Source organism: Manis javanica, chromosome 4 (assembly GCF_040802235.1).
Source record: "Manis javanica isolate MJ-LG chromosome 4, MJ_LKY, whole genome shotgun sequence".
Lineage (NCBI taxonomy): Eukaryota > Metazoa > Chordata > Mammalia > Pholidota > Manidae > Manis > Manis javanica.
The window spans coordinates 99375884-99399292 of record NC_133159.1 but is presented as its reverse complement, the minus strand read 5'-3'; the positions used below and the strand labels follow the sequence as shown (position 1 = coordinate 99399292).

General features: G+C 38.3%; 1 protein-coding gene across 1 annotated transcript; it reads right to left on the bottom strand.

Annotated features, from left to right (window-relative positions):
* Nucleotides 1-681: 681 nt before the first annotated feature.
* On the bottom strand, nt 682-23088 carry SLC16A4 (solute carrier family 16 member 4). The gene is made up of 9 exons (XM_017664977.3): nt 22731-23088; nt 21308-21423; nt 15304-15436; nt 14510-14653; nt 14194-14355; nt 12360-12878; nt 10321-10532; nt 9156-9249; nt 682-819 (listed from the first exon to the last, which is right to left on the bottom strand). The coding sequence occupies exons 2-9, from the start codon at nt 21392-21394 to the stop codon at nt 695-697; spliced, it is 1476 nt and encodes a 491-aa protein (XP_017520466.1). The 5' UTR covers nt 21395-21423; nt 22731-23088; the 3' UTR covers nt 682-694.
* Nucleotides 23089-23409: the final 321 nt, after the last annotated feature.

The window sequence follows — 23409 nt, the reverse complement described above, 5'->3', positions numbered from 1 at the left end:
TTGCTCATTTTCCCATTATTTCTATACCTGTTAGGGTGATCTATGATCAGTGGTGATGACTTGTTGAAGCCTTAGATGATGTTAGCATTTTTAGCAATAAAGTTTTTTTAACTTAAGGTATATATATTATTTTTTTAGATATAATACTATTACACACTTCATAGGCTACAGTATATAGTGTAAACGTAACTTTTACTTGCACTGAGAAACCAAAAAGTTGATTAGACTCTTTATTGTGATACTCGCTTTATTGTGGTTGTCTGAAACTACACCTGAGGTATCTCCAGGGTGTGCCTGTACTTCTTCTCTCAGTTAAGAATAATGTTTTTCCCATCTTCACATATTTTATTAACTGAATTATCATAGCACAATTGAAAGTTTGGTTATTTTTTATTACAGTACACTCTGATTTTCATTTAATATCTAAGGTAGCTGCTTCAGTTGATTGAAAATTTAGCCTGTTTAATAAAATATTAATGAACAGCTTAATTTAGGTTACTGTTACTCTTTTCTTACTACCCTTTAGACATCTCTCAGAATGTTAAAGCAAAAAAGAACCTTAAAATCTATCTGGTTGACCTTCTCATTTTACAAATGAGGAAACTTTTCCTTCAAGCTTTTGTTCCCAGTGACTTATTAGTTTAAATTTTCTTTTGTTAAGCTCTCACTTGATTGTAGTCCTCTTTCTTTCCAGTCAGACTCTGTTTTTCCATCTTTCAGCCAGTGGTACAAAGAAAAGGGACATTGAAGAGAGGAGATAACATGTGCCACAGAAGTAGAAGGAGCCAGTGTATGTCTGGGTACAATCATATAACCAGCCTGGAGGGAAGGAATGATTTCAGTTAATGAAACAAACCTTTCCATTCATAATTCTCAGACATGAACTGCTCCTTGAAGGAGGAGCCTCCTGTACTTACCAGTATGTGTTGTGACCTATTAGAAAGTTAGTCAAGCTGATTGCCTGTCTTATTTTCTAGTGATGAAGTTAAGTCAGTTCCACCTGAATTAGGGACTTAAACCTGTGGGAAAAAGTGATCATTGACCAGAACCCATCTCCAATTTTAAAATGGAAGTTGGAGAAAATCAGGGACACATAGCCATTTCATTTTATGATGAATCTTACTAGAAGTCCAGTGTTCTTAAAAAGAAAGTAATTGTGAATTACTACTGTTTTCCAAAGAAAAAAGTGAGAAAACTGATTATTTCTACCTTCAGTGAATAAGCATTTAAGTACTTATTATGTTCCCAGCAGCGTGCTCGGTGTTGAGGATACCTAATAAGCTAAAACAGACATGGTCCTTGCCCTCACACCATCAGTTCAGTAGGGAGTTACGTAGTAGCCACATAAATTACACATGTGATAAGGGATGTAAAGGGAAGGTTCAGGAGCTGGAGAGCACATGGAAAGGAACTTGGTCATGTGGGTTAAATGATGACTAATTTCCACAGAAACCAAAGTGTTCTTTTAAAGCAAGAATGTCAGGGTCCACAAAATTGTTTGGCTAATGGCACATATTAGAACTTCTTAAGATAAAATGCTTTTTTATAAACTGAGTGTGTGGTGGCAAACTATTTGTTCAAGGCACCAGCATTTAAACATTGTTGCAAAAGTGAACCCAGTGAAAAAGGCAAATAACATCTTAGTATTATTATGAAAATAGTTTTAACCTCATAGACTCCCTAAAACGGTAACTACTAGGGATCCACTGACCACATTTTGAGAACTTCTTTTCTAGAGGAGTACATGCATATTATGTTTGTAGATGTAAACTTAAATTATGGCTTTTAATTCTGAAAAACCTGAAAAAGTTAAAGCTGTTATCCTGATCATTTATTCAAAAAATTTTGGTGCTGTATGCCCCATAAAGTAGGGATATACCTGTAAATGAAATAGGTGAAAATGTCAGCCCTCATGGAGCTTACATTGTGTCTTTGGTTTTCATTTATGTCTGGAACATGATTTCTCACTGGCTATGGAATATACCCCCCCTTTTTTTTTTTTGGTCTGATTGTGTATGTTTTTATCTTTTGTCATTTTTGTTCTCTTATTGGCTCTGATGTTTAGTTTTTGTGTTTGTTTCATTAGCTGTATATTTCCTGTTCTTGATGTAATCAATGAGTGGAATGTTTTACAGCCTTTTAAACTCAGTTAACTTAGTTGACTTTTAAAAACTTACTGACTGCTTGTTGGATTAGTGACCTCAAATGTTTCTTACAGTTAGCAAAAGAGTGGAGTGAAACTGGTGAGGACAAGTCTTTGTCTTATGTTGATTGTGACTGACCTTTAGATATCTAAGAAATGGGTGGCCAGTCTCTTAGGTCTTTTAGAAATTTCTAAAAAGGAGGGAACATGGAAAGCAGCAGCACCCCTCTGTATCTCCTGTCATCCCTGCCTTAATTCCACAAGTACAGCAAATGTAACAGTATATATACAACCTGTGAATTACATGGCAGGAATAGTAAAAGGAATACTCTCGGAAAAGACTAGTAATTCTTGAACAGGAGGTAGGTGGTGCTGCTAAAAGGTCAGAAGAGCACAGCTAAGAATAGTAAAAATGGGTTGTTGGTTTCTTTTTTAAATAAATCCCAGAGAGATTAAAACAGTTTAAGAAAAAACTTGTAATAAGCCTTTCATTTCATATACATACACACATGTAAAGTCATACTGTCATTTCTGAAACATTTAAGATTAAAATATACTTAAAATTTTTTTGTCACCAGGGCAGGAAATTTTGCATAATCTAGAACTGTTTGATGTATTTCCATGCAAAATGTGATGAAATACTTTGTTTCAAATCTGTTTTTTCCCATTCATACTTGATAATTAAGATATAGTATATTTTTAAATTGTATTTCTAAGGTCCAGTTGCCATTCAGTAGGATAATGTGCAGTTGAGTATTTAATTTTAGGATGCTATTTATAATAGCAAATATGAGGTGAAATGTAGGGTCAGGACTATATCATTGTTCAGTGGAAGTATTAGCTGTCATAACCAAGCTTAGATTTAAGAGGCTGCCTGGTAAGTTAAATTCAGAGCTTCATTGGTATTGAAACATCTACTCTATTTGGTTGGAATAATTAGCCTTTTCCCACCACTAAAGTAAAAAACAACAACAAAAAACCTGTATATTTGGTTTGATTCCTGTACTTTCTTTTGGTAAAAGTATGAAAAAGCTGTATACAAATATACTTTCAACCCTAACCAGTTTTTAAAGCTTTTAAATACATATTTTTAAAAGAAATTATTCTTGGGTAGTTCAAAATCCACTGTAGTCTAACAGTTTTAAATAGAAATACACAGCTACGTTGATATTGAAAAGACTGGGTTCCTTTTTGGTCACAGCAAAAGCAATGGCAGACAGAGGAGACAACGTACCAGCCACAATCCAGGAAGGTGTTTGTGCTTCTGAGTGTCCACTCCATGCTGAGTATATGTAGCCAGTACTCTGAGGAGTACCATGGCAACTGGTGTGGACTTTTAAGCTGAAGTCCCCTGTATTTCCTCAGTGTGTTCAGACTATCTGCATCAGATTCACCTAAGATGCATGTTAATTGTGCAAGTTCATTGGCTTCCCTCAAGCAGACTTCATTCAGCCTGGGTGGCACCCAGTTGATTCTTATGCCCAATAAAATTATTGTCCAAATTATTTCCTTATATCTATGGCTGTAACTTTTGTTTTGGGCAGGAATGTCTAGTAATGTTTCCTGTGATAATTTAAAGAAGATAGGGCTCAGCTTTTATAAACAGTTTTGCAAACCAGACAATCAACAAAAAAGGAGTTAGAATCATCTTTCAAGTTTGATACTTAATACAGAACCCTAAATTGATTTTTTAAATGTCAACATTAAACTATTCTACATCATTTTATGGGTTAAGCCATATATGTTTAAAAATAAGTTTAGCAGTCTGTCTAAAAAGTGTTTATACGTCATAGCTCTAATATCTCAGGACTTGATTGTTGAATTATTAGTCCTTTTTATTAGGATTATTACTGTACATTTGCTGTTTGGTTATTAAAACTTGAAATATACCAGAAGGCCCTTAATTCCCAAGTTCCTTGATGCCAGTTCAAATTAGTGATTGAGAATTCTGTAGGTGACCAGCTGGTTGAACCAGAACTTCTAGCTGTTGGGCTGCAGCATAGCGGCAGACTTCCAAGGTGCACAGAGACAATGATCTCTCATCCATGGGGTTAACTGGGACTGCTGACTGGCTGTTAGCAGTCTTATCATATTACTTGGGGTGTGCTGTTACAGATACTGTCTATATGTGCCATGTTGGAAAAATCTTGGGAAACATGCTTTATGAGATTTAAGCCTCAATGCCTTTTAAGACAGGAACTCCTCAAGGCCCCATGATAGAAATTTACAGTAAGACTGGGAGTGCTTTAAGATTGGCACTATGCTGTGAGTTTAAAGGATTGTGGTCTGTGTTACGTTTTAAAGATTGATTCCTTGCCCTTGCAAAGGAATATGTTTGCAAGACGAGGACTGCCCCCTTCCCCTTTTTAAGCTGTTGTGGAGAGCTAATTGGAATTTATTTTTTATGTTTTTGAAGGGATTCGTTGATCTTAGGAATACTGAATCAAAGTAAAATTCTATGAGGCTTTGTTGTTTATGGGAAAAATTTAAAAAACAATAAACCCAACTGGATGAATAAATGATTTACATTATTTTCTTATGCCTCTTTGGAGTATACTATTTTCCTCAGGATTTAGAGAACAGAGAACTTTACCTTCTCACTTGTCCCCACTTAACACCAATCTCCAGAATGGATTTATAGCAGATTAAAAGGTTGAGTTGTTTTGTTTGTCTGCTTTCCAAATAAAATTTTAGGCCATAGAGAAATTCTCAACTGATAGGCCAAGATGACTGACAAAACTGTAGAGGGCATTGTTGATAAAAGGTAAAGTGAGGACTGGGTGGAATATTTAATATTGTGTCTGAAATGAGGATAGAACAGAGTTAGAAAATGACATCATTTCATGAGGAGATGAACTTATCTATGTTAGCAGGACAGAGAAAAGCTCAGATGGATGGATTTCCATTTTAGCCATTGTCTTTTCCTATGAAACACAGATAAAGAAAGGAGTTAGTACAAAATTACCAGTTGTACTCAATACAGAATACAGAAATACAGAAATGGTATTTCTGATGAGGTGTGAGGTTGATAAATAACAGCAAGAATATATACTTCTCTTTTAAGGGACTAGTTAACTTTAACTTACTCTGAAGTGTAATCAACTTCAGATATTTGGTATTAGAAGTGGCTTTCCTTGAGATTATTGAAAAAAAATCACTTTTGTGAAATACCTGCTTGATGAGTGAAGCTTCAGTATATTTTAAAGTCCTTTTTGTTATACCACAGCTCAGAATGTCTTTACTTAAAAAAAAATAGAAACATAGGTTAGAGTGGCTTCAAGACATTTTCCATTAGTGAAGTAGAAGAAGAATGCATATTCTAGTACTCTGTTCAGAGGTTCTGGACTGTTGGCCTTGGTACTAAGTCCTGGCCGTGTATGTGGCGGGGATGAGTGCTCTACCATGACCTGGTGAGAGCTGTGGGATTTCAGTGAGAGATTAGCTTGTGTCTTCTCTGTGTCCCATATAGCAGCTAGCAGAATGCTGTGCTAATAAGTTGCTTGGTAATTACTGAGTGAATACTGAGTTCTAATCAAATAACTGCTGCGTTTTAAGAAATTTTTTTTAGAAGATATTTGTGATTAATTAAAATATATAAAATATGTATTAGCATAATATATGCATTCATCAGTTGGGAATGGAGGGGAATGTGGAGTAGAGGGGAATTGCATTCAGTTGTAATTTATAGGCAGCTTAATTGGCCGTTGGTGGTTTTATTCTTAAATGAAACTGAACCTTTAGCATTTTGTGCTCTGTCAGATGCCTAGGATACAGATAAGGAGTTTCATATAAGTAGTTTACATATTACTTGTATGTTAGAGAATATGAGTATATACTTGCTTTGTTTGCCCAAGGCACTATTTTTGTATTTATTTTGCTTTCTGCAGGTTCACTTTCATTAACAGGGGTCTACTAGAAATATAATGTTTTAAAATATCAGTACTTAAAATTTTTTCACAACCTTCCAAAGCTTCTATCTCGGTACTAATGTATAGTTCTGGGTGTCATCTACCTGAAAAAAAAAGCAGTAGGCTTTGGATGATTAATGACATTTGACCCACACTTAGGCCCATTGACCACCCTAGGTTAGGAAACCTAGAACAGCTCTTAACACTGATATAAGCTGAAGCAGGCCATATTACTAACTAAGCTGAATTTGTCACTGAGTATTGAAAAGAAACAGGACAGGCTGTGGGGTGGAGTGAGCAGGGTGGTGGCTTGTGGAGGAAGTGTGTATGTATATATGGGGGGTGATTGACTTTAACTCAATTCAAGCCCTGTCAGTTTCAGCAGAGATCTGATAAAATATTTTGTTGCTACTGTATTTCTTATCATATTCACTGTTGAAAAAAGTTTATAATTTTCTTGCCCATATGCTCTATTTACATTTTTAAAAGAGAAAAGTGACTTTTAAAAATTCAATTTTACGTGATTTTATATAAATCTTTGGGTTTCCTTTGATTTTTTTTGCTTTCCTTGAATTATGAAAATATGCTGTATAGGACTAACTTGTTTTCCTTTTTCATTTCCATACAGGAAGGAGAAAAATATTGTTCATGTAATCGATGTTACCATTATTAACTAGTGTTGGCTGAGGATTATTATGAAAAGTTTTACTAAATTCCTAATTTAAAATGCTTGTAACCTTTTTTAGGAATTTCAGCTTTTGCAATTTGGTAACAACAGATCTAGGTAAGTAAAAAATGAGAATTTCATACAGTTCTGAAGATCTCGGTTTGGTTGAGAATTTAATACTTTATAATCAGTAAGCATTTCAATTTAGTTAAAGCTAAAGGCAACAGTGTAACCGTCTAAACTGTTGAGAACTGAGTGAATCTGTAAATCAACATTTCTGATGTTCCTTTGGTAGTTGCTGCTAGAGTCAGAAGTGAGGAACAAATCTGAGGCTTTTGTAAAATCCTCTTTTGTTTCCCAGAGAAATGACTTACAGGAGCAAGAGCTTCCCTGAAGCATCCCCCTTTCACAAGATGCTTAGGACAGTGTTACAGTCAGTGAGAGATCTTGGTGTAGAGAAGGAAATTTAGATGTACTTTGCATTAATATTATAATCTTGTTTATGATACTGTGAGCGACTCCCAGACTAAAAATCTATACATAAACCTTCAGCAAGAGCCTTATCATCTCCTTTGACTTTTTTGTAGAACTTAAAAAATTAATGACTGCCTAAATAATATTCTCAGAACTAGTGGGTAAAATTTCTTTCATGAGCTGTCTTTATCCTCATATATAATGCTAGGGTATTGTGAACATTGATTCATAAAAGCCTGGTAAATTTTTCTTGACTCATTGACAGTAAGAAATGTATTTTTACATCACATATATTTTATATAACATAGGTGTGTGTGTATAAAGTAAAAATTTCACAATAAAGTGATGCACACTGTTTCCTAATCTGCTTTGTTGTAGTCTATTCTTTTTCATTAAAAAAAGTAAAAAAGATCATGATTCAAGAAGTGGTTTCAAGACCCACATACCCATCTGTAATGTTTCCTTTCAAGTCATAGTCCTCACAAAACTTGCCTTGTCTAATCCTTACTGAACTTTTTAAACATTTCAAGATGTATATAAAAACATATAAAACAAGATCTCTAAAAATGTAGTTTTGTTAGTTTTATTATTTGCATAAAATATTCTTTGCCCTGGTGTTTGTTACCTTTGTATTCTTTTGACCTGATAGGCTTGAAAAGTTCTGTCACTGGGTCAGCTGGTGAAAAAGAATCAAGATTGAAAAAATGCATCAGCAAACTGTTTGAGCTCTGTTTTCTGTATCTTTGGGCACTAGCTATAGAGTAGTTCTGCTAGGCATCTCTCCTATTGGTTTCTTTTTACCAGTCCCTGTATAACAGTTCTGACATTGACTTTAAAACCTAGCCTGCTTTCCAGGTATGAAGTATAGGCTGAATTACACCACATGGGAAGATGTGTGTTCATAAATGCAAATAAGAAATTGGTTGTATATTTGTATAAATTTTTCCTTTAGAATAGTGTATACCTACACTGTATCTCAGATAGTATTACCCTTTTTCTTCCAGTAATAATTTTTGTTAGTAAGTTTTTATACTTTTGATATTTGCCTTTCCTAAGTCTTAATTTATAGAGGTGTAAACCTAAATAATATCAGAAAAGTTAGTTTTTAAAAAATGATAATGGGGCAAGATCATATCATTTTTCTGTCTCACTTAAGGACTGAAAGGAAGCAAAAGTTTAAGTTTTAGGGTGAATTCCTTTCTGTGGATGATTGGAAATGCTGTAATAATTTGTCTATTCAAATATATTGAGAACCTATAGTGTATGTAAGACACTAAAGTTTATTCCATAGAAATATTTCTGTGAGAGTAGTCTTTTAATAGTCTTGGATTAAATGCTCAGCAAGCACAAAATTAGGTAAGAAGTGAACATAAAACAATGTTTCAGTCTTAAAGCCAACTTAACTAATGAGAACTCCCTAAATTTTTACTCTGCTTGTATGTACTGTTTGCCAGGGGCCCCACATACCTTCTCCACAGAGATTCTGGCCTGTAGGCCAAGTCTCCTCCCACCTTTGGGACAGATGGAATATGAACAGTCTCCCTCCCTCTTTGAAAATAAGACATGTTGGGAAGCCCTGGACAGCTGAATGGAAGATCTGAACAGCAAAGCGGTCCGGCTTGCAGTTTTCAAGCTCTATAATGACTCCTATTTAGATAAAAGGTGCTAATGGTTTTTGTTTTAAAGCTACTGTAGGTCCTCAGGAATCCATAAAACTTTGGATTGTCTCCCCAGATAAGTAGATGTACATACAAGCCCTGTTCTAAATCTCCCATCAGAATATAAGAATCTGTCTAGTGCATATCTGTTGAGTTAATCCTTAGATTCTCCTGGATTGGTGAGGGAGTGTGAGAGTTGGTATAGGAACAGCCTGTTTGTCATCAGTTTCATTTACCATTAATCATTGATCAGCATTTTCTTGCATTGCTATTGAAATTTGTTCAGAATGTGGTGAAGCTGTTACCTGCTATAGGTGGTCCAGAAAGGACAGCCATCCCAGCAAAGAAACTAGCAAGTCCCAAAAACCTGTGTACGCTAGAATTCTCAGACAGATCAACCTGTAGGGATTAGAATTCAGTATTAGCCATAATGAGGGTGAAATTCTTTATAGAGACCTATGCCTACAAACAGACAAATAACTGTTTATGTCATCTTACACTGTAAATAGCTGATTTCTGAGGTGATTTGGATGCGCTTTTTGCCCTCATGAAAAAGCCAAAGCAAATAGGGAACAGTAATTGCACTAGGCAGGCAGTGTTTTCATTTTATTAGTAAGGAACATTGGATTTTTTTTCTGTTCTTTGTTTCTGTTTTCTGTTCAGGGTTACTTTTTTTCCCTAAACCCTCACTACTCTTCTCTATTAGGAATGGTATTTACAGTCTGAACTGGCAGTGGTATTTGTATCCTCTTATGTCTGAGCACCAGCCATTGGTTTGTAAGAAATCAGATATTATATGATGAGTTGATTTCAGCCTTTGAAAGTATGATTTTTGCCTAAGCCTCATATTATATCCTGCAGCACTTAACGCTAATATTGGCAATCAAGCCAGAAGTTTCCCAGGGGTTTTATTCCAAAACACTGGGGACCTATTTCTGACCACCTGTGGAACCCCTGGGGTTCCCAGAAGAACTCAGAAATATTTGTGTATGTATTTCAGTTCCATTTGGGTCTGGGACTTTAAGTCAATGTGAGTAAAAGTGGAAAGGAGTTAAAAAAAATGTTCCTATTAAGGTGCACAGAACTTTTCTCAATAAGAGCGAAGCCACACTGCTCAGGAAGCCCCCTTTTCCCTCAGGGAACTCTTCAAGATTGTGTCTTAGAAGGAACCAAAGAAATTTCTGGAGCTGAAGGGAAGAAGTGAACACAGCCTAATCCGAGAGACAGATATGCAAAATGGAAACCTGCTCATCCCTTTTTGCTTTCATTTCTTCCCTGTCCCATGTGGATGGTTCTCTCATCATCCTTGCCTGGCAAAGTAAGATGAGTAACTGGACAGAATATAGCTGCAGGGTTTCTGAGGCCTTGAGTATGATTTTTTAAATTGTAAAATTAATATAAAATATGCATTCTCTTGGGGAAATGATTACTAATACTTAATAGTTTAATAATGTTAATGTGTCTACTCACCAGTACAGGAAGTATCATTGCCAAATAACCACCAGAGAACATGGCGAAGAAGATGATGTAGGTCATGAGTAGTGGAAATGTGGTGGCTAAAGGAGCAAGCAGGTTAGTGAGGCCACAGAGGATGAGGTAAGACTTGTGGTAATGATACTTCTTGATCCAGTTTTGATCAGCAACCCATCCACAGATAATCTGACTGGCTGTCTCAATGATACCTGGAATAATATTGAAGATGTGTAAATATAAATGTGTAAGGTATCCTTTCCTAAGAATTATGACTTCATCCTGAGGCTGAGACTTATAAGGAAAAAAATGGTTTTATTGTCTATCAATAGATTCTAACATTTGCTTACCTATTCCCAACATATCTAATAAAATACCAAAAGCTTCCTCCAGAGTTGGGTTGGGTTGGGTTTTCTGACTGTGTTTGGAAAACATACCACCAAACTAGACTCAAGAGGCTTTCCTTAAAGAGGTCTTGCAGGTCAGGGAGTAGACCCTATGGTCAGTGTCCTGGTTAAGTCCTGTAGTGGAATACTGAGTATAAATAATAAAGTCTTATATTGGAAAAGAAAAGAAAAATTGGAACTTTTTCTTATAATTGTACATGAAGTTTTGGTAACTTAAGTTCTACACCAAAGGTTATGCTGAACTTGAAAATATGTAGGAAGTCTGGAAACGGGAGATCATTTTGAACATTGGAGCTATGGTGTAACTTGAATAAGATTTAAAGAACCACTTTGGTTACTCAGTTTCAGAACAGAACATTTTTACCCTTTATCCCATTATAAGCTAATGGAGCCATTAAATACTAAGGGATTTTCACCAATGGTGTATAGCATGAACTGCTGCTGTTTTGTACTTAAGATGCTTTCTATGGTTCAACAAATTGCTCCACCCCCTCAAAAAAAAAGAATAAAAGCATACTACCATTCTATATATGCTTACAGCTATTTCCTAGGATACATACTGAATTTGTTACATTCTTTGGTCCTGTTCTATAGCCCTAACCTGATCTAAATTGATGCTACCAGACATATTAGTGAAAAGGTCAATTTAGCTAGGTATCTTTTTCCTGTGTACAGTTTTATTTGACTTTGCATTTGGAAATAAGGTACAGTTAGTTTTATAATGGCTTGACAAATAGTCTTTTCAAGAAATTAGCAAGAGAAAAGTTAATATTGAGCTACTGAGAATCCAGATAATAAGAGCAACCGGTTTTATTTCATCCCTCTTTATTTTTTTAGGCTCCCTATTTCATCAGTTGGGAGAACCCATGTCTTTTTTTCCATACATTTTTAGAAATGCTCAACTAAAATGATTGTTTTTATTTTCAACTTATATTCTATTTTACTTTAAATATTAGCCAGTTCAATAGTGACTAGATTTAACAAGCATATTTGAATTTGAGGGGAAAAAATACCTAGCTACAAATATTGAACATTGAATATGTATGATGGCCAGACACTATTCTAAACTTTATGTGCATTACTTGTCTAATCCTGGCCTCATGAGGATTGGTACTAACATCCCTATGTTACATATATAGAAATAGAGGCACAGTGAACATAAATAACTTGCTCCAGGTCACACAGCTAGGAAATGCAGAGCAAAAACTTGAACCTGAGAAGTCTAACTACAGAACCTACCCTTTCAACCACTGTACTGTTGTCTACCTAGGATTTTTTTGCTTCCTGGAGTGTTGCCACTGAGCACCAGCTTTTTAAACTTCAGTATTTATCCAACAAACTGGTTAGTGTCTGCTGTGTCATACAGACACTGACATATGAAAATGAATTAAGACTTGGTTTGGGGCCCACTGTCTGGTAGAAAACCTGTGTGCAAGGTGCAGTGACAGAGATCTGTGGAGGGAAATGCCTGGTGTTGCCACCAGCCTCAAAAAACTTGATTTTCTGAGCCTGTCCACAGCTCCTTTAAAAAAAAAGTTTTTTTCTGTTTTCTGATAAAATTTAATAAGTTTTTGCAAAATTAAGGTCATTTTTTCTTTTGAATGAGAGGGTAAAGTAAATAGGCTTTCTCACCAGCTACAGAAATGAGGTACGAGGCATCCATCATGTCAATCCCCAGTGTTTTGGCTCTGGCTACCAAGTGAAATGTGGGGATGAAATAGGCCAACTGACTAAGGAGAAAAGACCAGGTAAATATGTAGAAGAAAGGGTTCTTAAAAAGAGAAATATCAAAGAGTTCTTGTTTACAGTTCCACGAAATTGCCTTTTTCTTGTGACTTTCTTCATCAGTTACTAGGAACAGTCTGTTCCTGTTAGGCCCATTGTTGAACTCTTCGTTTTGATTTTGTGAGACTGCTAAACTTGTACCGGGTTGTCCAGCCTTCTGCATAACAGTGTCCCTGATGGTGGACTCTTGTATCTCATTGTAGTGTGATGTTTCTGTGACACACACTGCCTCTGGACCGCCTGCAGACAAGCTGCTGCCTTTATCTTTAATACCCAAATTGCTCTTGCTTTTGATATGGATGGGTCTTAAGAGCATACTGGAGGGCACCAAATTCAATGTGATGGCTCCACATAATATAAAGGCACCTAAATAGGGAGAGAGAAATTGGGAAGTTAAGTTAAAAATTACCTTGCTCATTTCATAATGCTCTCTATTCTTAGGCTCAGAAGAGTTTGCACCACTAAATATTTGGTCATAGTGCCATTAATTTCTGAAAAGTTTGTCTTTGAATTTAATTGAAGGTATCTAAATCTGTTGACGTAATTTTTAGCTGTACAGACTACCGTATCCTTGTGAAACAGGGTGTTCTTTGGAGGTAAAAACCAGACATTGCACCAGTAGGTAGCTTGGAAGAAGAGAATGGTATTTGTGCTAAAGGAAAAAAGAATGTCTTTTGAGGGAAGATAGATACTTCAAATGTTAGAAAAATAGTGTGTTAAGGAGAGATTTTAAATACCATAAGTGAGTTGAGATTTAGGTACAGAAAATACAGAATTAGATTATGGGAATCAATCAGAAACTTCCTTAAAAGAGGATAGCCTTTCCTCTCATGACATTTTTAATATTCTTGAAAGAAGACAGATGCCAGCCTTTGATGCTGAGTATTTACTTGATTTCAGCATGAACTGACCAAAGCTGTGACTTGGTTGTAGTGCTTCTATGGAAGATGCTATCCTGTTTTATAGTTGTCAGCTGGTCCTGTTCACCATGTGACTAGTAGTTTTTTCTTAAGAAAGAAAACATTCTCAGCAGAACTCCTCTGTAGATAGAAATAGGCTTATATGTTCATGTATATATGTACATATCCATATATATACATGTATATTTTCAAGTAATTTAAGATTGTTTTAATCCAAGTGTTTTATCTCTGGTACAAAGAAAATTGTGGAGTGAATGGTTTTTCTTCATTTGTGAAAATTTATAGTTGACAGTATAAAAGATTAAGGAACATAATCCTCTCCTCACTTCCTCCACCACATCCCAATTTTTTGGGGTCTATTTTAATGAGTCTGATGGAGGAGGCATATTTTAAATGTGGATTTTTTTAAGGGAAAATTTATAAAGAGAATGCTTTGGTGGTAGAAAAGGAGGAGGGGGAATCCTTGTTTCCCCATATTGTCTTCCCTGAAAAGTGTCTTCCTGTTCTCAGAATGCCCTCCGTCCGCTCAGACATGAACCCTGTTGTGAACTCTTGAGTTGCCTATGTGGGTTGGCAAATCCTGCACATAGTTCATGATCTCTTCTGCTATGTATTCTCCAAGGAGGAGGAGCATGTTTACTTTAGAAATCATGCTCCATTTCCTCCCTGTCTCAAAAAGTCTTTACTTCCATTCATCAAAGGGAGAGAGCTGAACGTAATATCCTGTAGAATTGATAGTTCAGAAACTTAGAATGACTCACCTGTCCAGTCATAGAGGTCTATCAGGACTTTTGTAAAAGGTGCTAACAGAAATGTCAGCCCCATCCCAGAACGGGCAATAGCTGTAGAAAGAGCTAATCGTTTTTTGAAGTATTTGGTAGTCATCACAGCAGCTGATTGGTACAGTAAAGCAGAACCCAAGCCTAAAAAGAAAAACATTTTGGAGTCACTTAAATGAAGTGACTCAATACCAGATAAGATATTCTCCTGGACCCCAAATAATACAACTAGGTCTTTTGGACCCATGGACAGTAAAAGGGAAGATGCCTTGTTCCATTTTTTTTACAGTGGACTTACCAGGTAAAAATCCCATAGTCACACAAAGAAAGGGAATGCTTGTAGCCCAGCTGCTGATCAGGTATCCACCAGTAACAAGGAAAGCTCCAAGAATGGAGGCCATTTTTTCACCAAGTAAGTCACAAATAATGGCAACCAGAGGACCTTGAGAAAAGAAAGGCCAATGCTAGGTAAATGTGGAGTATTTTGTATCTTTCAAAAAAGTGTATAGCATTTCTTAATACTCCTAGTCCCACATTAATTTGCCTTTTGGAAGAAAAGGTGTTTTTTTTTTTAAGAGAATTGTATATAAGCAGGTTTGGAGGAGAGGCTTACTGAAAATGCTTTTAGAATACCTCCACAAAATCCGATTGCATCTAGTGACCTATGACAAGAATGAGGTTTGGTCATTAATCTACTCCTCCACCATGTTACATGCTCCAAATGGAAATACAGGAAGAGGATCTTGTTTTATATTTTATTTTGAGTATGCTTCAGATAACCTCGTGGTCTGATTTCCAAGTGAGAGATTGGCTGACTGAACCAATATTAGGTACTGTGGAAAGAAACAAGGCATGAAAAACTGAATCATGAATTAAATAGCTGGATTCTTCAACGTTGTGTGAACCCTAGTTTTTCCAATTTTACCATGTCAGGTGGAGGCTGAATACTGCAAGTCCTTCCTTTTCTCAGCTTTATGTATGAATAAATGAACCTGAGTTTTAGTAATGCTTCAGTTTTGAGTGACTGACAGTCTTGGAATTGCCATTTGTGGTCCTTCTCTTTGGACAGTAAGCTTATTTTTGACCTCATACCTGCAAAAAAACGAAGTGATGACATAATAGATCCAATCCAACCAATTTGCTCTGAGGTGCCTTTAAATTCTTCTTGAAAAACCACGAAGAAAATTGCAAAAGTCTTCGTCATCCCCATCACAAACACATTTACCTAAATCAAAGCAGACCAGAGTCCAAGTCAGGTGGTGAGTGAGCCATTACAGAGGAGGTTACACGTGCTCTCAACTACTATTCCCCCATCTCCCACTTTAGTGGTTCCTCCTTACACATTTTATGTTACGGGGCAGTCATCCCCTTAGAGTGGCTAAGCAGTTTACATCAAATCATCCCATTTAATTCTCATTACAAGACTATGGCGTAGGTGTGTCAATCTCTAGTACAAACTAGAGATCAGGAAATTGAGGTGTTACTGTGGGGTGTGGGGAAGCATGCTCTTAAAAAGAAAATGGGGACAGGGAGCTGGATCAATCAATTTCTAGGGGCTTATCTTGGAGTGAGTCCTTTTACAATATCTCAAGTGGCTCTGGGACAGGACTGAAACCCACTGACCTTGGTCCAAAGCATGGGATGAAATAAAGTAATATAGCTTTATCTGCTTAAACAAAGTTGGGAGGTTACAAGTTAAGGGAAGGAGGCAGAAAAGATGCAAAGGGGATCTTGTCCTTGGCTTTTTTGATTTACACAGCAGAAGACTCAGACCCAGTTATTAGGGACAAGTGATATATGCTTACTGCTGCTATGCCCAAACATCAAAGACAGACCAGAGAGGAAGGATTCTGAGTTGGAAGGCCTATAGCTAGCCAAATTCAGGGGGCTAAGAATGCAGAGCTCAGCACCCTGTAGACCAGCACAGAGAACCCATGCCCACATTAAAAGTGGAAGGAAATTTTACAGAATGACCCCTCCTTGTGTTCCTTGCTCATGAGAGAATGCAGTCATCACTCTGTATTTCAAACTGAGAAGTTGCTCAAGATGGGGATGCTGGAGCTGAGATTTGAACTGAGATAGACTGACTCCAGACTACTCCTGTTGGAATAGCAACTGTTAAAGATGGCTAATTCCAGTTACCTCTGTGAGAGAAGCGTGTTGGTCCAAAAGATGAATTCTATCTGGCAGTTCTTAAATTAGCTTTGCTTTAACTCTGAGCTGAGTACCCTCCCTTAATATGTAAGTTGGGTGACCACATAATTTATTGAAATTGAAACATTTTTGAGAGCAAAAAGATGCTGTTAACCTATGCCAACACAGAAAGGGTAAACCAGGAAGTGTCACAGTTGGGTCACACGCTCCATACTTTTGGCGCACTTGGCCCTCCTGTGCGCGCACCCCTCCTCCCCTCTGCTAGCAAGAGCGCTCCTTTTGAGGCCAGTGTCTCTTTCTGTGGAGTACTCAGTGGTTTATTGGACTCCCAAGTAGCCTGGGGCCAGTGAAAAGCAGGGTCAGGAAGGGTAATGAAAGGAAGCCACCTAGCCAGGCTCTGCACTCATCTCGAAGCCCAGGAGCCACATGTATTGTCTCCAGGGGCTTGCCAGCTTCCCCTTTCCTTTTCTCAGTGGCCTTTATATTTCAAGGCCACTTTCTTTACTTTCAACCTAGGTTGCCTTTCACTGATTCCACTTTCCCTTTCCACCCGCTAAGTATTTTCCCTCTGTGGTTCTGCACTCATTTCATTTTCTACTTTCTCCATAGACAGCCATTCACTCTCAAGGTTTTAGTTACCATCCAGCCACTCCTGGTATAGTAGTTAATGAGCACTATTATGTAGTCAGCCTGCCTTGGTCTGAATCCTGGCTCCACTTTCTAAGGGAGTGACCTTCGGCAAACTATGTCACAGAAATTAAGTTCCCCTTTTGTAAAATAATAAAGTAAATGTTTAATAAAGTAAAAGAAAGTCCTACCTAGCTGATAGGACTATGAAGATTGAAAAAATCCTGGTAAAGTACTTAGTGCTTAATACTCAAACTGTTAACAAGGATTTTTTTATCTTGTGTAATCATTCTGATTTCCCAAAAGCTTCAGATTCATTTATATAACTGTCTACCGTATCTTTCTAACTCAGGTCAGTTCATCCAAAACGAAACTCATCTTTCCCTTATCCCACACCTACTTGTCATTTCTCTTTCGATTGGTACCATCACCCACTCACCCACGTCACCCTCCTTCCTCTTGGGTACCTCCTTCCCTCAGTCCCCAGCTGCTAAATAATTAACACCTTCCCCCTTCACTGTTAGACTCTTATTTCAAATTAGTATTTCTTATCTGGAGTAAGGGATCAGTAGTGGTGCTCTGAGATTGCAAAAGTCGGGGTGTGGTGAGGAGTTGGTCCCATAATTTATTTCTCTCATTGTGACTTGATAGAAGCTACAAAACTCCTTACTTAGAGTGAACAGTGTTACGGATCCAGGGCTATATATTCAAAAGTGAAAAAGACATTTTATTAGGCCCTCATTCAGATAATTTGTTAATCATACTGTTCCTCAAAGGTACTTCTATCAGAAAATGAGACAAAGAGAACATGGGCAAACCTCAGATGACCCAGACTCATTTCTCTCAGTTTGAAATACACAGAACGGTGATTGTATCCTCTCATGAGCGAGGAACACAACAAGGAGGGATCATTCTGTAAAGTTTCCTTTTTTAATGTGGGCATGGGTTCTCCGTACTGATCTACAGGGTGCTGAGCTCTGCATTCTTAGCCCCCTAAATTTGGCTAGCTACAGGCCTTCCAACTCAGAACCTTTCCTCTCTGGCCCCTCTTTGATGTCTGGGCATAGCAGCAGTGAGCGTGTATGACTTGTCTCTAATAACTGGGTCTGAGTCTTCTGCTGGATAGATCAAGAAAGCCAAGGACAAGATCCCCTTTGCATCTTTTCTGCCTCCTTCTCTTAACTTGTAATCTTCCAACTTGTTTAAGCAGATAAAGCTATATTATTTTATTTCATCCCATGCTTTGAACCAAGGTCAGTGGGTTTCAGTCCTGTCCCTGAGCCTACTTCAGACATTGTAAAATGGACTCACTTCAAGATAAAAGCCCTATAAAAATTCTCCTGTGATTGATCCAGACCCCCCACCTCCCATTTTCTTTTTCTTTTTAAAAGCATACCTCCCCCACCCCACAGTAAGAGCACCCTCATCGATTACTCTGATTAGAATACTGTTTTGGGAAAGGAGGCTGCATAAGCCACCGTGGTCCTTTTGGAAACAGCTTCAGGCTTTGTCAAATTATGGTTTAATTGTTGTTAAACAACAAATAACTTCCTTCTACCCTAGGTCCCTCTCAAGTGTCACTCTAGCTCTTTCTAACCTTCACAGACAAACTTAAAAAAAATAATAGTCTGGTTATTTCCACTTTCTGTTATCCCACCACTCCACTGTACCAGCTCTGTTCAAGGTTATCCAAGACATCCTTGTAGCCTGTGGTCATTCTGTGGTATCTCGCCTCTCTGCAGCATCTGCTCGTCACTTGCTCCTTCTGGACATTTCTGCCTTTGCCTCTGGGATGCTGTGTTTCTGGAGTGCAGCTTCTCTGACTGACTGCTCAGTTTCCTTTGTGGGCTGCTCTCCACCTGTAGACATTGATTTTCCCAGGTTCTATCCTAGTTGTTCTTCTCCCTCTTCCTGGTGATTTTACCCATCCTGAGCCATAGTTCAAACCACCATGTATGCTGATGACTCACAAATTTCAGTATTCAGGGCCTATGCTCCAGAGGCAAATACACTGTACTGAGCCCATCATTGGTTAAGTTGCAAAGTCTCTCAGACTGTCCAAAATTAAACCAACCAAGCCATCTTGGGATTTTCTCCCTTTCTTCCTATGTCCTCCCACTCAGTAAATGGCATATGTCATCCTCCTTGGGGCCCAAGCCAGCAGCCCAGGAACTCCTTGCTTCTCCCCTGACATTCATTTCCTCTCCAAGTCTTATACTTCTACCTCCTAATGTCATTTAGATCTATTTTTCTTTTCATCCACATTGTTATTGCCTTCATTTAGGGCCTTATATACTCACCTGGATTATTGTAGTGGGTCTCCCAGCTTCCAGGCCTATCCCCTACCTGCATTATCCAGCCTGCAGCCAGGGCTATTTTCCTGAAATGCAAATCTGTTTCCATCACTCCCCTGCTTAATTTTTTTCATTAGTTCCTCATAGCCTCAAGATATAAGCTTGTCATGTCACACAAGGCTCCTGCCCATCCCACCAATTTCGTCATTTATCAGCTTCCTTGTTTGTTCATAAGTGTGTCCGTCAGTCAGTTCATCCATCCATCCATCCGTCCATCCTACCTCCATCAGTGGGTAATTGCTGAGTGCCTACTATGGTCTGGGCTGTTTACTAGGGGCCAGGCTTACAGTGGTGAGCAAACAGACATGGTCCCTGCCCTCATGGAACATTCAGCCCAGTGAGACAGACTGAATGCAGAAAACAATCATGCAAATACATGGTTTTAAAGTGTAGTAAGTTAGTTTGAATGAGTCCATTTTTTTAAAGTGGGGAACTCCTTTAGAGCATTTTATTGGATCTTCTACTCACCTTTTCACAGGAGCTTATTTATTATAGGAACATATACTTGTAACTCATGCAGATGCAAAAGCATCGTCATCTAAGTGACTGTCTACATTACCACTACAGGTGATTATTATCCTGAGTTGTTAACACTTTGAGGACCTAATATATTTTTTGTGCTTCTATAGAAAGCATCACATTCAAAGCAAGTAGGACATTGTTGACTAATCTGATTCTTACGCAGTTTTTTTTACCAGTAACTAAATTTGTCAAATAACTTCCTATCCTCAGAGGGTAATGGGGAAAAGCTTGGGGGGGCTATTTGAAGGAAAAGTGGGAGAACAAGATCCTCCCAAAAAATGGCAGTTCTGCAGTGCCTGTGGCTGAGGGAGGCAGCCCAGCCGTGTGAGGGGCTCTAAATTAGGAGATCTTTAGTTACTGGATTAGTAACATTTCTGGGAGAGCAAAGAGATTCCACATTCTTTGGTCATGGAGCTAATGTTCAACAAATAGCCCTCAGGTTAGGAATCTTGTATTACATAAATCCTGCCTGGGGACCTCTGCCCCTGCTCTCCCCTTCTCTATTACTAGGAATAAGGCATGTTTTCCTGTTGTCCCACTTAGAGAGTTCTTAGTTATCCACACTGTGGACTATGGGTGAAATACATCTCAAATTTAAAGCAACTTATTCAGAAACTCTTAAGAGGAATTGTGGAGCTGGTATCAACTCTGTGCAGGGTTGGTTGGGGGTATAGCTGTGAGGCGATTCACCAGTATTCTAGAGTGACAAAGCTGATTCAGATCACCATTGTCTCACATAAACAACCCCAAATGTTTCTGGGAGGATGAGGGAAAGAAAATAAAAATGGTGTGCCTAGTCCAGTTGCTTATGGAAGAAGGAGAAAAATTAGGTTCCAGTTTCAGAATCTACATCCTTCTCTCTCTAGACATACCAGAAATATACATTGTGTCTAGTTTGGCATACCTTATGGTTAGTGGGGATGTTGGGAAGTGGACAGCAGGCAGAACAGAAATGTCTCCATCTTCCGTGAGAGGAGGAGGTTGCTGCCTGCAGTGCTCCGTGCATGCTGGGCTGAGCTGGGGAACCCACCCCAGAAGCACTTTCAGCACTTGTGAGGGCTGCAGCTGGGATGATTAAATGTATGATTTTCCCTAAATTTTGACTGCCATGCCACCAGGGTGGAGCTGCTGATGGTGACTGGAGCGAATGGTAGGTTTAAGGGATGGTAGGGAGGAGGAGGAGACTGGATGGGACTGCTTCTGCCTTCACTCAAGGGAACAGCTTCAACTTTCCCATGGCTTTAGTATGGACCAGTGACCTTAGCAGTTACAAATTCAGGACCCAGTGAGCTTAGCACTGATAGCAGTTCTTGGCCTTGCTCTGCACCCCTGTTCCATTCAAATGCCAACAATTTTATATGTGGTCTTGCAAGGCTGTTCTGAGCCTCTCTGCAGAGAGCCATCTTCCAGGCAGAGGAAAGGGGAAAATAAATGCTTACCAGAAAGAAGTGAAGTACAATCATCCATCCCCAGCCTCCATCTGGGTTTTCAGTATAAGGTTGGGCCTTCCCTGCCCCCTTCAGCATGATGCTTTGTTTTTAAGTGCAGAAAATCTCTGATAAATTCAAGACATAGTTGATACAGTTGAGAAACTGACCTAACTTTTTTGTTTTTGGTATCATTAATCTACAATTACATGAGGAACATTATGTTTACTAGACTCACCCCATCACCAAGTCCCCCCCATATACCCCATTACAGTCACTGTGACCTAAACTTTTAAACTTTATTTTTCTCTGTGATGTAAAACCACTTGTACTATAATTTTTTTTAGCCCACCCCTTTAAAAATAGATGATTCCCTCTCATTTCCAAATTTGTGTGTAGACTGACTTCAACCTTAAAAACGCAAGTAGGGCTTTGTACCATCTTTAGGGATTTTGCTGGGGCCCCCCCTGTGTGGCTTCACCTGGCAAGTCCACATGGCTTTGACAGTAGAGTATGTTTTTAGTTACATGTAACATCTTCCTGGCCATAATGTTCCCTTATCTCTGCTTATTCCATGATCATGATGGAGGCAGAACCCTGTGAGAGGTGAGGAAAAGCTAAGAAAGCTGTGATTCGAGGGACATCAAGGCCCCCATAGAGATACCTCTTCTGCCCGTTTGAATGGCATCTGAAAGACGACCACTCAGCCCATTTCAGGCAGAAATTGCAGAGAAGTTCTGCAAAGCCTGACCTCACTGATTGTGGGGTGGCTGCTCCTAATCCTGTCCTCAGTGGCTTCCCCCCAGGTCTGCAAGCCAAATCTTAGGGAATGTTCTGCATCACAGCTGGTACTTTGGGTGAGGTCTTAACTATAGAGAAATAATAAAGGGAGGGAGAGCCTCAGGTTTAGGAATACCCCTTACAAAGTACTTCTTACAATGAAAATAGTCTAAGGGACTAAATGGGACATGACAGCAAAATGCAATGACTATTTCTGAATGGATCCCAGACCAGAAAAAAAGCTGTAAAGGGCTTTGGGAGGTCAATTGGGGAAATTTGAATATGGACTGTATAGTAGACACGGTTAAATCTCTTGGGTGTGATGGTGGTCTTGTGATTATGCAAGAGAATGTTCTTGTTAGGAGATATGTGCTAAAAAGTATTCAGAAAAAACGTCATAGAATCATATACATATATGTGTATATATATGCATACACACATAAAAAGAAGTAGCAGAAAGGAAATGTAAATGTTCTAAGGATGAGATACAGCATTCTTGATTTCTGACTGCCAGGTTCGCAGGCAGGCTGTTTCATACTGGACAGGAGAACCCACCAAGGCGTGTGGACTGGTCATCTGGTGAGCAGTCTGTCGGAGAGATGCTGGTTGTTCAAAACATAATAGAAAACCAACCCCAACACACACTCTTTTTTACCTTTGATGTCGGCAAAGGAGTCTTCCACAGGTGATCCAGTTTGGGAGGAAAAAAAAATTATATAATTTTCTTGAATGTTCTTCTTTTCCTAAGGCATTTCATTTTACTGCATTGTGAAAATAAGCAAGTGTTGTAAGAGTCCAAGAGGTTACAGCCAATTTAGACACTCCTGCCAGTGGACTTTACTTCCTGAGGTTGGGGGAAGACTGTGATTCGACATCCTCCTGGGCCCTCCCTCTTCAACCCTACTTGGAAAGTGGAATTTTTCACCATAAGCTCAAAAGCAAGCAGTACAGTAAACTAAGAAGAAAATCGAAAATCCTCTTTAATTACTGTCAAATTAAGTAAACAAGGAGGCCATTACAGTGAGGTGGCTCTTAAGCCATGGTGGCTTATGTAAGAAAACTAAAGTCTAAGACTATAAAAACATCATAGGCAAGAAGATATGTCAAAGAAATAATCAATCCTCCCATGTTTTCTTGCATCTGCTACCTCTATAGCTTTTCTTCTTCCTTCCTAATTACAACCCTTTAATAGATTTTGTGCCTCATACCGAATTTACCAAGTATCATAATTCTCCAAGTGGTAAAGATACCTCAAGACAAATGCTGGGCATAGAAGCCACAGGGCATAAATCTGCAAAGAAGTAATCTAACCTTTTCAAACAATATTGCTTCTC